General features: G+C 34.1%; 1 protein-coding gene across 1 annotated transcript in view; it reads left to right on the plus strand.

The window, feature by feature from the left end:
- Nucleotides 1-14,172, plus strand: part of rundc3b (RUN domain containing 3b) — a 40,335-nt gene that overhangs the window by 6,273 nt on the left and 19,890 nt on the right. The window contains 5 exon segments of the mRNA NM_001007416.1: nucleotides 2,410-2,525; nucleotides 5,199-5,332; nucleotides 8,610-8,695; nucleotides 11,665-11,754; nucleotides 12,063-12,143. Coding sequence (NP_001007417.1) covers nucleotides 2,410-2,525; nucleotides 5,199-5,332; nucleotides 8,610-8,695; nucleotides 11,665-11,754; nucleotides 12,063-12,143 — 507 coding nt within the window.

Consider the following 14,172-nt stretch of genomic DNA (forward strand, 5'->3'; position numbering starts at 1 on the left):
TTACTTTTAATTTAAATGAAATTTTAATTTAATTTAAATTATTATTTTTTTGTTTTTATATATTTAACAATATTTTAAATTCATTATGTAATATTTATATATAATTTTATTTCATTCCAGGTTTCGTAAATAAATTTTAATAGTTTTTAGTTTCATTGATAAAATAATCTAATGAGACATTTGAAGTTAATTGCAAATTCGTTATATAAAGCACTGCGGCACATTTGATAATGGTTCAGTTTTTTTTTATACATATGATGATGTTTAATCAGTACTGTCTGTTCGAACTTTCATCTTTTTTTCCTCCACATTTGCTCTGTGTTTTAGAAAGGAAATGTCAGGAGAGAAATTTTCTCTGAAATGACATTTGCAAGAAGGCTGCTGGGTATTCGGAAGTCATGAGGAGACGAATAAAAGCACAAGAGCTGCCGATAATGAAAAGGACAGTCATTTATGCCATGATTACATTTGATGAGAGCATAATAAACGGCTATAATGGTGCTCCACAAAACACGAGATATCTCTTTTGGCTCCTAAATGCACTTTTAGGAGTGTTTTAAAAGCTTAATTTTTGGGGTTTAACTGGAGACTCGGCTCTATTTCGTCTGTTTAAGCGCTGAATTATGTGTACTTTGAGTTTTCTATTTTTATCTGCGTCAGTGCATCTGTCCTAAAATTACTGAAATTAAAATAAATGGAAAGCTAAATGGAAATTCTAAAAATAACAAGCTTATATTTTATGCTGTTTAACGATTAATTGACTAATTAAAAAAAATTATGTTAAATAAAATTATATACCCTCACCGGCCACTTTTATTGGGTACTACACTGGCACACTTACACTTACCAGCAACAACACTCAGGTAGACTGTGGCATTGACATAATGCTTAATTAGTACTAATGAGCCCAAAGTGTGCCAAGAAAATATCCCCCACACCATTACACCCCTACCAGCCTGAACCGCTGATACAAGGCAGGATGAAACCATGCTGTCATGGTGTTGATGCGTAATTCTGACCCTACCATCCGAATGTTGCAGTAGAAATCCAGACTCATCAGACCAGGCAACGTTTTTTCAATCTTCTATTGTCCAGTTTTGGTGAGCCTAGCCTCTGTTTTCTGTTCTTAGCTGACAGGAGTGGCACCTGCTGTGGTCTTCTGCCACTGTAGCCCATCTGCCTCAAGGTTGGACGCGTTGTGCATTTAGAGATGCTCTTCTGCATACCTCGGTTGTAACGAGTGGTTATTTGAGTTACTCTTGCCTTTCTATTAGCTGGAACCAGTCTGGCAATTCTCCTCTGACCTCTGGCATCAACAAGGCATTTGCACCCACAGAACTGCCGCTCACTGGATATTTTTTTTCCGTTTTCGGACCTCTGTAAACCCTCGAGATGGTTGTGCTTTAAAATCCCAGTAGATCAGCAGTTTCTAAAATACTCAGACCAACCCAATCATCAACCATTCTACATTCAAAGTCACTTAAATCCCCTCTCTTCCCAATTCTGATGCTCTGCTTGAATTCCAGCAGACCGTCTTGACCATGTCTACATGCCTAAATGCATTGTGTTGCTGCCATGTGACTGGCTGATTATAAGTTTGCGTTGATGAGCAGTTGGATAGGTGTACCTTATAAATTGGCCAGTGAGTGTATAATACATGCATCTATACAGTGTATATTCATTATGTATATGGAAATGCACTCATACTAATTTAATTTATAAACATTTACTTGCGTATATATACTTTTATATATATATATATATATATATATATATATATATATATATATATATATATATATATATATATATATATTTAGACATGGATATGTGTATATATACACACACACACACATTAATCACATAATATATTATATAATAATTTTTATTTTGTGTTCATTTAGCCACGAATAATTGTTAAACAGCACTACATGTACAACAATTATAAAACTAATATTAAAAGAAAAATTTTAATGGGTTTATTATAAAAGGTAATTAAAAAATATTACATAATAGAATATAAGTTACACTGTCACTATTTTTCTGCTTTTTCAAAGTGCGCAAAACTGTTGTACGTGTTGTAAAAGCAAAACTGTATGATGTATATAACAAATACATATGTTATGTATGTATGTTTATTGAGAATTGTCTTTTATTTGCATCAATGTTCAAAATCCTATAAATGTTAAATAAAACATGCATATTTAAAAATTGTATGGTGTATAAAAATGAACATTTCTCTAACCTCATATTGGCATTATGTGAGCTTTAAAATGATGAAATCTTGGGTAATATTTGTATAATTAAATTTTGTCAGTGTTTTACTGTACGAGCTGTTGAGAGTTTATGAGAGTTTAAGCTGTGTTGTGTGTATTTCTGTCATGCTGATGTTTGTGTTTGTCTGCTCAGGTTCTCCGTGAAGACCCTCATTGATCGCTCATGTTTTGAGACGATAGACGACACGTCTGCTGAGTTCATCAACTTTGTTTCTATTCTAGAACATATTCTGAGCCACAGACTCAAGGGTGAGGAAGAAAACACACACACACACACACACACACACACACACACACACACTACTACTACTACTACTACTACTACTACTACTACTACTACTACTACTACTACTTGAACTACTTAATTTTAAAAAGCTGAAACAACAAAATTGAGTTTTTTGGGACAACTTAATTGTTTTATGTTCAATCCATTTAAGTTTGTAAAAACTAATAAGTTAACTTTATTCCTTGATGTCATGCCAACACAAATCGATTGAGTGGAGCTACACTACAGTGGTTTTCTAAGACTTTCTCTAGATGTTATGTATTTTATACTGTTAAAACCGTTTATTATATAGCCCAGGGGTCACCAACCCTGTTCCTGGAGAGCTACCTTCCTGCACATTTCAGTTACAACCCTAACCAAACACACCTGTTTGTAATTATCAAGTGCTGCTTTAGGTGCTATTAATTGGTTCAGGTGTGTTTGATCAGGGTTGGGACTGAATTCTGCAGGAAGGTAGCTCTCCAGGAACAGGGCTGGTGACCCCTGATATAGCCTTACTATGCGTTTACACCGAAGGCGGCAAACACGAACGCAAAGTTACCCTCTCCCTGCCCCTAAAACCAACCCTCACATGACACCTGTGGTCAATTTTGAATGTGAAAAGACCCGATTAAGTATGATTTTTACGCATTTTGAATTACGAGGACACACTCAAAAATGATGTTTGCTGTTTGTTCAAACTACTTATTTCAAATAAGCTGAAACACAATTGTTGAGCCTTATTTTTTTGACTTACTGTATGTATTAACATACAGTATTTTTATTTAAAACAATTAAATAGATACAAAACTAAAAAAAGTAACAAATTATTACTTTGATAACTGGAAAAGAATATTTAAACCTGTTTACAATATACTGATGCTCTATTTTTCTAGGCTTTATTGGTGATAATGGTCAGGAATGTTGGACCATTATTGCATTTTAGCTTATAAGTAGAGGACACAAACTAGCCAGACAGTATTGTGTGAATTGTGGAGTGGGCTAAGTAAAAAAAAAAAAACTGCATTTTTTGTGTGTGTGTGTGTGTGTGTGCGCTCATTTTCTTTCCATTATAAACAATATATTTATAGAGCAGCTCATGTTCTGTAGTCATTAATATTTTGATAAACTTTAATAGGTAGAAATGTCAAAGATATGTACAAAAGCAAGTGATGCATCAAAGTTTGATTAAAAACAAATCTCGAATGGTTATAAAAATCTTCATAATCATCAAAATAATTTATAAAAATAATTTTTTTTAAAATCTTGAATGATAATAATGATATGACGTAGTTCTGGAAACGTCCTACTACTCTGTTTATCCATCTGACTTTACCGTCAGTTTCTTTTGACTGCCCCCTGTCGTTTTAAAGAATATCACAACAGCAAATGCAGCAAGTATAAAAGCCTCGTCTGTTTCGTGAGGTGCAAATGCAGTGAGCGGAGGTCCACAACACGTCGCCAGGCGAAAGTATAAATCAGCCTTTAATAGTAGTAGTAGTAGTAGTTGGAAACTATTTGTGATGCAATTTTTTTTCTCCAGTTCTTTTAAGAGTAATAATGACTGTATTGTAATGATTCTTTTTAATGTTTTGATGTTTTATTCTTAATATAAATAATATAAAAAAAATTTAAAGTATTAATTCCACGCATGATTAAATAAAATGTTTTTATTTTCCTCAATTTCTGTTTAATGTAGAGAAGATTTTTCAACACATTTCTAAACTCTTTTCTGATAACTGATTTATTTGATCTTTGCCATGAAGATATTTTTCAAGACTACATTGTAAAAATTAAAAACTGCTTTTATTCTAGACAAAATAAAACAAATAAGACGAATAAGAAAAAAACATTATCAGACATACTGTGAATTTTTTTTTTCTTGCTCTGTTAAACATCATTTGGGAAATATTTAAAAAAAGAAAAAAAAATCAATTGGGGTTGGGGCTGGGCTAATAAATCTGACTTCAACTATATATATATATACATATACACGCACACACACATATATGCATATGTAATTATGAAAATTTTTACATGTTAAATATACATATATATATATATATATATATATATTTATATATATATATATATATATATATATATATAGAGAGAGAGAGAGAGAGAGAGAGAGAGAGAGAGAGAGAGAGAGAGAGAGAGATTTTTTATTTATTTGATATTTGTTAAGCCACACACACACGCAGTTAAAACAGACACACACACACACACGCACGCATGCACTGACACACAGATGTAATGAGGTATAAATAAAGCCCTGAGTGTCTCATTTTGGATTCGAGAGTCGACTCGCACAGCATGACAAAACAGTATAAATATCCGTTTTTCAGCCTTCCAGCAAATGTTTGATCTCTCCATGTGTATGTATATTCTCTACAACATCTTAAAAAGCTGAACTCCCCGCGGAGCTCCTCGCTTGTCAGATTCAATCCGTTTAATGACTGGCTTGGATGTTTACCCACAATTCCTCTGCACTAAAACACAACTGCATTCAAACAAAACAAAATCAGCAGCTTTTTATTCTGGAGTGGTTTCGCCTCTGAATGAATGCATTGCTCTTCTTGTGGAATCAATGTTTTGTTCTGTGTGTGTGTGTCTGTGTGTATGTGTGTGTCTTTGTGTGCCTGTGTGTTCTGTAGGTCAAGTGAGCTGGTTTGGATATGAGAGTCCTCGTAGTTTTTGGGATTTCATCCGCATGGCGTGTAGTAAAGTCCCTCACAGCTGCATCCACAGCATCGAGAACATGGAGAACGTCCGCAGCTCCAGAGCGAAGGTCAGGACACACATCTATTGTGCTGTTGTTGTGTCATTACTATACTGTTGTAGTGTTTATTGATATTTTAAATTAGCTTTAATTTTAATTTGGTTAAAAAAAAATACTGTTATTGGGGCGGCATGGTGGCTCACTGTGTTGGCGTGGGTTTCCTCTGGGTGCTTCAGTTTGCCCCACAGTTCAAAGACATGCGCTATAGGTGAATTGGAGAAACTAAATTGATCATAGTGTATGTGCATGTGAGAGTGTATGGGTTTTTTCCAATACTGGGTTGCAGCTGGAAGGGTATCCGCTGTGAAAAACATACGATGGATAAGTTGGCGGTTCATTCCACTGTGGCAACCCCTGATTAATAAAGGGACTAAGCCGAAGGAAAATGAATGAATGAATGAATGAATGAATGAATATATTATGAATGAATGAATTCCTATCAGCTTTATTTTTTTTGGTTTTAGCAATTAGTTGCCAATTCAACATTTTATTTTATTTTCAGGTTTTAAATTTGTGTTACAGGATTATCTTAATTAACTAAATTATTGGTAAAATTTCCAATGATGTTTGTACAAAATTATAGAAAAATATTTAATGGGCCAGAGGTGACAAAGTAAATTTTTAATATTAAGTATTGGTATTTGTACTAACTACCAACAACGAATATGAATAATTACTGTTATTAATTACATTATGAGTCAGTCCTAATTTTATATATTTTCAATATCTTTTATATAATAACAATGATAATTAATAATAAAAATAATAAATATGATGACAAATAAAAATGGCAAAACAACAAAAAACTAGTCGCTTAACAAAACAAAAGGAAAACATAAAATATAAAAAAGACCTAGTTAATTTGCTTTATATTATATTATATTATATTATATTATATTATATTATATTATATTATATTATATTATATTATATTATATTATATTATATTATATTATATTATTCATTCATTCATTCATTCATTTTCTTGTCGGCTTAGTCCCTTTATTAATCCAGGCTTGCCACAGCGAAATGAACTGCCAACTTATCCAGCAAGTTTTTACGCAGCGGATGCCCTTCCGGCCACAACCCATCTCTGGGAAATATATTATATTATATTATATTATATTATATTATATTATATTATATTATATTATATTATATTATATTATATTATATTATATTATATTATATTATATTACATCTGCTAGCTGTGAAGTATGTACAGTACTTCTATATTTTAAATTTTTATTTAGTTTAACTTAATTTATTAAAATAATTGAAAAAAAAAACATAAACCTATAAAAAAGAAGAAAAAATTACTTAAACTGTAACCCAAAATTTGAAAAAAATAAAAATAAGACTCATTTCAATTGGTTAAAACAGTAGGAAACACTGATTTTCATTGACATTAACAATAAAAGGACTGATTTACTGTCGCAAAGTATGAAAAGAGGAAAGCGGAACCAGCAGATCAGACTAGTCCTGTAGAAATCTCAGTGATGTGAACAGAAGTGGTCAGCTAAGACAGATCGCCTCAGGCTCAAATGTGTCTGCTTTGATGTTAATATCAGACGTAAAACCAGCTCAGTGCCTTCGCTCTGCTGAATAACTTCAGCGTTAAAGGCTTTTGTGGCTGACAGGTAAAAGCAATCCTCTTTCCCTGATACTCTCTCTCTCTCTCTCTCTCTTTCTCTCTCCCTCTCTTTCTCTCTCTCTCTCTCCCTCTCTTTCTCTCTCTCTCTTTCAAATTCAAAAAGAGCTTTATTGGCATAGCGCGTCCAGTATTACCAAAGCATTGCAGACTACAGTACATAAACAAGGAATAAAATTGTAAATTGTATTATATAATACATACTGCATGATATTGGAAAAAACTGACATTGTGATATTTTTTTTCTGTGATATTTTAACAAGTTTATTTGAACTCTATTTGAAGAACTCTTACTTTTACTCTGTTATGGTTTTCTTTGTTTTCTGGTTAACTCTAATTCCAAATTGACAATGCAGATCCTGCGATGTGACTATTGCAGATGCACACGTTGCGATATCAGTGCTGAAATGATATATTGTGCAGCTCTTAATACATACATACAGAAAAAAAACACAGTTAGAATTTTGATAAGGCAACAAGGCAAGTTTATTTAAATAGCACATTTCATACACAATGGTAAATCAAAGTGCCTTACATAAACAAGACTAGAAAACAAGAGAATAAAAACAACAAAGAATAAAAATGATTAAAAACTGATTAAAATGTTTTAAAACAGGTTTTAAAGAAATGAAAAAGAAAGGAAAAACATAATAGTGCGATATGTCGGTAACAGTGCTCATTCAGTAAAGGCACAGCTAAACAGATGTGTTTTCAGTCTTGATTTGAATGTGCCTAATGTTGGAGCACATCTGATCATTTCTGGAAGCTGATTAAATCTGCAGGGGGCGTAGTAGCTGAAAGCTGATTCACCCTGCTTTGACTGAACTCTTGGAATTTTGTAGTTTATATTATCATAAAGATCTGAGTGACCTGTTAGGTTTGTATTCAGTGAGCATATCTGTAATATATTGAGCTTCTAGGCCATTTAGTGATTTATAGACCAGTAATAATACTTTAAAATCTATTCTGAATGTAACTGGGAGCCAGTGTAAAGACCTGAGGACAGGTGTGATGTGCTCTGATTTTCTGGTTCTGGTCAAAATCCTGGCAGCAGCGTTCTGGATGAGCTGCAGCTGTCTGACTGTCTTTTCGGGAAGGCCAGTGAGGAGGCCGTTACAGTAATCCACCCTGCTGCTGATGAAAGCATGAACAAGTTTCTCTACATCCTCACCAGAAACAACGCATCTCATTTTTGCAATGTTTTCAAGATGATAGTATGCTGATTTACTTACTGCTTTGACATGACTATTGAAACTTAGATCTGACTCCAGAGTCACACCAAGATTCTTGACCTCATTTATCGTTGTTTGCCCATTAGAGCCAAGGTACAGATTCACCTTGAGGACCTCATCCAAACACAATCACTTCAGTTTTCTCTTTGTTTAACTAAAGAAAGTTTTGGCACATCCAACTGCTCATTTCATCAATGCATAATACTAAAAATATGATTATTAAAAAGACAATGAAAGAGATTTAATTATTTAAATTTAATTATTAGTTGTAATTAAATTTTTAATTATGATTAAATAGTAAACGAATATAAATTAAAATACAATACACAACTTTACATTTATTCAGATGCTTTGTAATAATGTTTCTTTTCTCTTTCTCTTTCTCCCTCTCTTTTTCTCTTAGGGTCGAGCCTGGATTAGAGTGGCGTTAATGGAGAAGCGTTTGTCTGAATACATTTCTGCTGCTCTCAGAGACTTCAAAACTACAAGGTATCTTTACTCTGCACTCAGAGGCACAGCGAGACTCTTATGTTTGATTGCAGGCTGATTGGGATCGGTTATTTTTATGGATATCTCTTTACAGCGCTTGTTTGATTGTTTAAACTCTGAGACATCGCTGAAATAAACACAGCATAATATTATAAATTAAAAAAAGAATCAAGAACTGCTTTTTATTATTTTGCTTGCATTTTATACTGCTTTCTGAGGTCCATTTATGAAGTTATTAAGATTTTTTTTTATTTAAAACAATAATGAACTTATTGTAGGTGACTCAGTGGTTAGCACTGTCCTCTCACAGCAAGAGGGTCGCTGGTTCGAGTCCCGGCTGGGTCAGTTGGCATTTCCGTGTGGAGTTTGCATGTTCTCCTCATGTTTGTGTGACGTTCTCCCAGTGACTTTTTCCCAAAGGGTGCTTTGGTTTCCCCCACAGTCTAAACATGCGGTATAGGTGAATTGGATAAACTAAATTGTCTGTAGAGTGTGTGTTTGTGTGTGTGTGTGTGTTTGTCTGTGTTTTTGTGTGTGCGCGTGTGCGTTTGTTTGTGTTTGTGTTTGTTTGTGTTTGTGTTTGTGTGTGTGTGTGTGTGTGTGTGTGTGTGTGTGTGTGTGTGTGTGTGTGTGTGTGTGTGTGTGTGTGTGAATGAGTATGTATGGATGTTTCCTAGCTGGAATGGCATCCACTGCGTAAAACATATGCTGGAATAGTTGGCGGTTAATTCGGCTGTGGCGACCTTTGAAAGTCGAAGGAAAATGAATAAATGAAAGTAATAAACTATTGTCTGATTGTAGACCAGAAGTAAACACCCACTAACATGATTTGCTAGCATTTTTACATATTTAAAAATGTCAAATTCTTTGCTTCTGATTAGTGTAAAAGCACAGTTTCACTGACGTAAATGTGTGCATGTGTGTTTGACATGATTTACATATGAGATGTTTATAAGTCTAGAATTCCTTTATTTTTATAAAGTCCTATAATTACATATGTTAATACATGCATACTTAAATACATATATTTAAAGTCTGCATGAACCGGACGCTGTGACCATTTATTATAATTCTGTTTCATTTGCGTGACACTGTTCCCAGAGAAATAGAATAATAAATGATAAGCAGTGGGCGTGGCTTGTTTTTTTTGTACTCCTAGCTGATTGGATGTAGTAAAGTAAGCTTTTCATTTAGAAATATAGGGTTTCGGTTCGAGTTATTACAACCTCCTCCTCCTCACCATTTCTGTTTGTTGTCATAACTGACAGTTGGAGGGGCGTGGTTAAGTATGTTAGCCACGCCTAATACCTAAGACAGACATAATCTGAGAATTTAACTGAAAACAAACACGTTGCTTTTTCAGATTTTAGGTCTAGATCGTATGGCCAAACCATTAATTTTTTCTTAATGACATGCACAGATAATTTGTTCACCACAAAATAAAAATTTGAGCTAACAAAGTCATATGGTTAGTTTTGATTCCATTTGTTCTTCTAGTTCACTATTTAAGGTCTGAAAACATGTAATTTATTTGATATTGACTTATAGGTTGTTTTCACGTGACATCATTGATGATACGTGAAATTCAGATGGAGGGCAATAAGTGATTCTTCTACATAGGAGTGGATATCAGAACGTCGAAATCTTTCTGTTTTGTGTTGTTTATAATTGTTTAAACTGGCTATAATAAGAAATGCAGAACAGCTTTTATAGAACACCAAAGGTTTTTGCTCATAAACAGGGGAAAGCTCAAGAACTGGCTAAAAAATGGAAGAATGTAGTAAAAAAAAATTCAATACATCCATGTGTACAAACTTTTTTTGAAGACGATAAATCATTTGACAGCACAAATAAAGATTATATACAGGCCTAGCTATGTGTTTAAATATGTTCATGTGTTATATAAAATCTGAAACACCACCACACTTATACAAAATCCAGGAGAATATAAATAATGCACCCTGCCATCTAATCGCAATGAAATCTCCATCTTGTTTCGTAATAATCCAAGTCTTTACTGGTGTTTTGACAGAATAAACTGCCGTAACGTTAACATCTATATGCGCAGCATCGGTGAATGTTTGGTGTCGGTGACTGAACAAAAAAGAAATGCAACCCTTGCAACAAAAATTGACGGTTATTACTGTGGATTATATCCCCTTACAAAAATAAATAAATAATAATGTAGACTATGCGTCCACGCTTTTGTATGCTTTCATCTGTTATCGTGATGTCTGGAAGATATCCACATGGTGGAAAAACTATAGTCATTTATAATAAACATGTTTTTGAATCACATAATAAAGTATGTAATGTGTAACTCTTTGTTAACGAATGCTACAGAATATTGTGTTATATATTATATATTATATAAGGTGTAGTATAAACTGATAAACTCTAATAAGTACTGTAATGTTAGTGTAAACTGTGCTGCATTATGATGGTGTCTAATTATAGAAACTGAAGCCCATTGAATAATTTGTTTATTACTACTGTTGTGTTTTACCACAGCAACAATATAAGTACTATGACAATAATTAATAATTATTAAGTAATTATCTATAGTATAAGCTTCCAAACACTAGTATTTACTATAGTATTTTTTTATGTAACGTAATAGCTTACACAGTATCTACCGCCTCAATGACATGCAAATATACTTTAGTTTAGTAGAAAAACCACCATCTTCATGATATAAGGATCATGCCCAGCATATGTGCTTAGTTTCTATTTGTATCTCCTTAGAAATATGGTATAAATTGCAAAACTACTTACTTTCCTCCGTCTCTCATTCAGTTTTTTACTCCCTGCCCTCCAAAACCAAGTGATTTCAAACAACCTATTGTCATTTTCTGCAAATAAATGCTCTAAATCAAAATAATCTTATTAGAAATGTTAAAGCACATTGATGGAAGCTTAAATGCAGCTCAATATTAAAAAAAATCTTTCATCTTGTGTTTGTCTGCCAGGAGGTTTTACGAGGAGGGGGCTCTACTTCTGGGGGAGGAGGCTGGGCTTCTGGCGGACACCCTGATTGGCCTGAACGCCATCGACTTTAGGTATAATCATATTCATTCACTTCCTGTCTGTTGGCGACCGTGACATTCAGCAGAGGCACCGCAGGACAGGATGACGATCATTCACTATATGGGTGGCGCTCGATAAACACCTGCTGATACGAGCCACACGCTCATGTACTCTCTCTCTCTCTCTCTCACACACACACGCACACACACACACTCTCTCACACACAAATATAGATAAGCAACCTCCTAAGGTTCTGTTGGATCATCACATCCAATAATATATTTCATCAGACAAAGTGCATTTGTTGGCCCATGCTGAAACTATCCTCTTTGATTGACAGCTTCTGCCTGAAGGGGGAGGGGCTTGATGAAGGCTGTCCCGTGGTCATCGACTACACACCTTACCTTAAATTCACTCAAACGTAAGCTTGTGCTCATCAATGCTGCTTTTATTTCATCATATTAGTATTTTAATCATGTTATTAATATAATATAGTTTAAGGTTCCTTTAGCACAAAACTAATAATAAACAGCACAATTATTACAGGATTTATTCATCTCTGTTTAGGTTAATGCAAATACAGTCATGCATTGTTAGCTCTTGTTATGAGCTAATGTTACTAGCACAATTTTGGATTTTAATAATGTGTTAATGGAGTTTGCATGTTCTCCCTGTGTTGAAGTGGGTTTGCTCCGGGTGCTCCCGTTTCCCCCACATTCCAAAGACATGCGCTATAGTTGATTTGGAATCACTAATTTGGCCCTAGTGTATAAGTGTATAAGTGTATAAGTGTGTGTGTGTGTGTGTGTGTGTGTGTGTGTGTGTGTGTGTGTGTGTGTGTGTGTGTGTGTGTGTGTGTGTGTGTGTGTGTGTGTGTGTGTGTGTGTGTGTGAGTGAATGATTGTGTATGGGTGTATCCCAGTATTGGGTCGCAGCTGGAAGGGCATTCGCTGCGTAAAACATATACTAGAATAGTTGGCGGTCCTTCCGCTGTGGGGACCCCTGATGAATAAGGGACTAAGCCAAAGGAAAACGAATGAATAATGCATTATTAAATGTTGAAAAAAGATCAATGAATGCTGTACAAGTATTGTTCATTCTTGAGTCGTGTTAGTAAATTCCTTAACTAACATGAACCTATCGACTCTTACTGTGTGTCCAAATTGTTATTACAATATACCATTTTATTGATTTATTTAATTACTGCAGAACCAATGAACTAATTAATTACTACTAAAGTCAGCTTTGCTTTTGTAGAGATTAGTTGCATTTTAAATCTGTAAAATATTATGTTGTATTTATAGACTTGACTGCTATATGAAATGATCATGTGTAAAATCATAAATCAAGCAGATGTTATGCTTAAGAAGCTTTTCGGATCATATTGAAAACTCGTTGGTGAAAACCCTGATGCATTTTTCAGAACTTTGTAATATTTTTAAAGGGCACCTATGATGAAAATCAACTTTTGTAAGCTGTTTGGACAGAGCTGTGTGTATGTACAGTGTGTCCACAGTCATATTGGAGTGATATAATCACAACAATTCACTTTTATTTAGTGAATTTTCTTTCTATTTAAAATACTTTGAATGTTTTATATTTTGTTACAAACATACAGTCATCCTGCAACTGTTTTGCAGCATAAGAAATGTCCCAAACACTATTTTTAACTGTTCAAAATGGGCAAAAAAAAAAGTGTTTTTACCCTGTGATAGTCAAAACATGTTAAAAAAATAATATGTCATCAATGCATTAAAAAACAGTCAGGAAAAAAGTGTTTTGTGTAAATTCGGACCGCGAGTCCACATATATGGACATCATTTTTCTCAATAAGTACATCTTATCAAAAGATGATACTTAGGTTTTATTCTAATTAGGTTCCAATAAGCCCAAATAGCAAAGAGAAATAAAAAACCCATGTTAAACCCACCATTGATTGATAGGCACCATGTTTCAATAATATCATGTATACACAGGCACGTGCACACATAGGGCTCAACCTGTGCAGCGCACATGCCCTTTTTCGTCATGGATAGAAAGTGCCCTTCCAAAATGATCTGAAGTGCCCTCGCTCCACCCAACAACCATTCTCCCCCCTCTTCAAGTGTTTCATCGTACACATGCCTCTTGGAATGTCTCTGCATGTGCCTGTGTATACACATGTCCACAACATTTTTTTGCAAATAAACTGCCATTAAAACATTTGTTACAACTCTCTGTGATTTTTATAAGTTTAAAACATTTTTAAAACAGGGCATGTTTGTAATAAAGACCAAAAAACGCGATCTAATTCTTAACCGATATAATCACCTTGGCCGCATGCTGTCAGTAAATGCTAATATGTGTGTGTGTGTGTGTGTGTGTGTGTGTGTGTGTGTGTGTGTGTGTACTGCAAACGGCAATTTTTGACTAATGAGCTGTATTTCAGCTTCATCCAAGTCTGTCTCTGT

Source organism: Danio rerio, chromosome 16 (assembly GCF_049306965.1).
Source record: "Danio rerio strain Tuebingen ecotype United States chromosome 16, GRCz12tu, whole genome shotgun sequence".
Taxonomy (NCBI): Eukaryota; Metazoa; Chordata; class Actinopteri; order Cypriniformes; family Danionidae; genus Danio; species Danio rerio.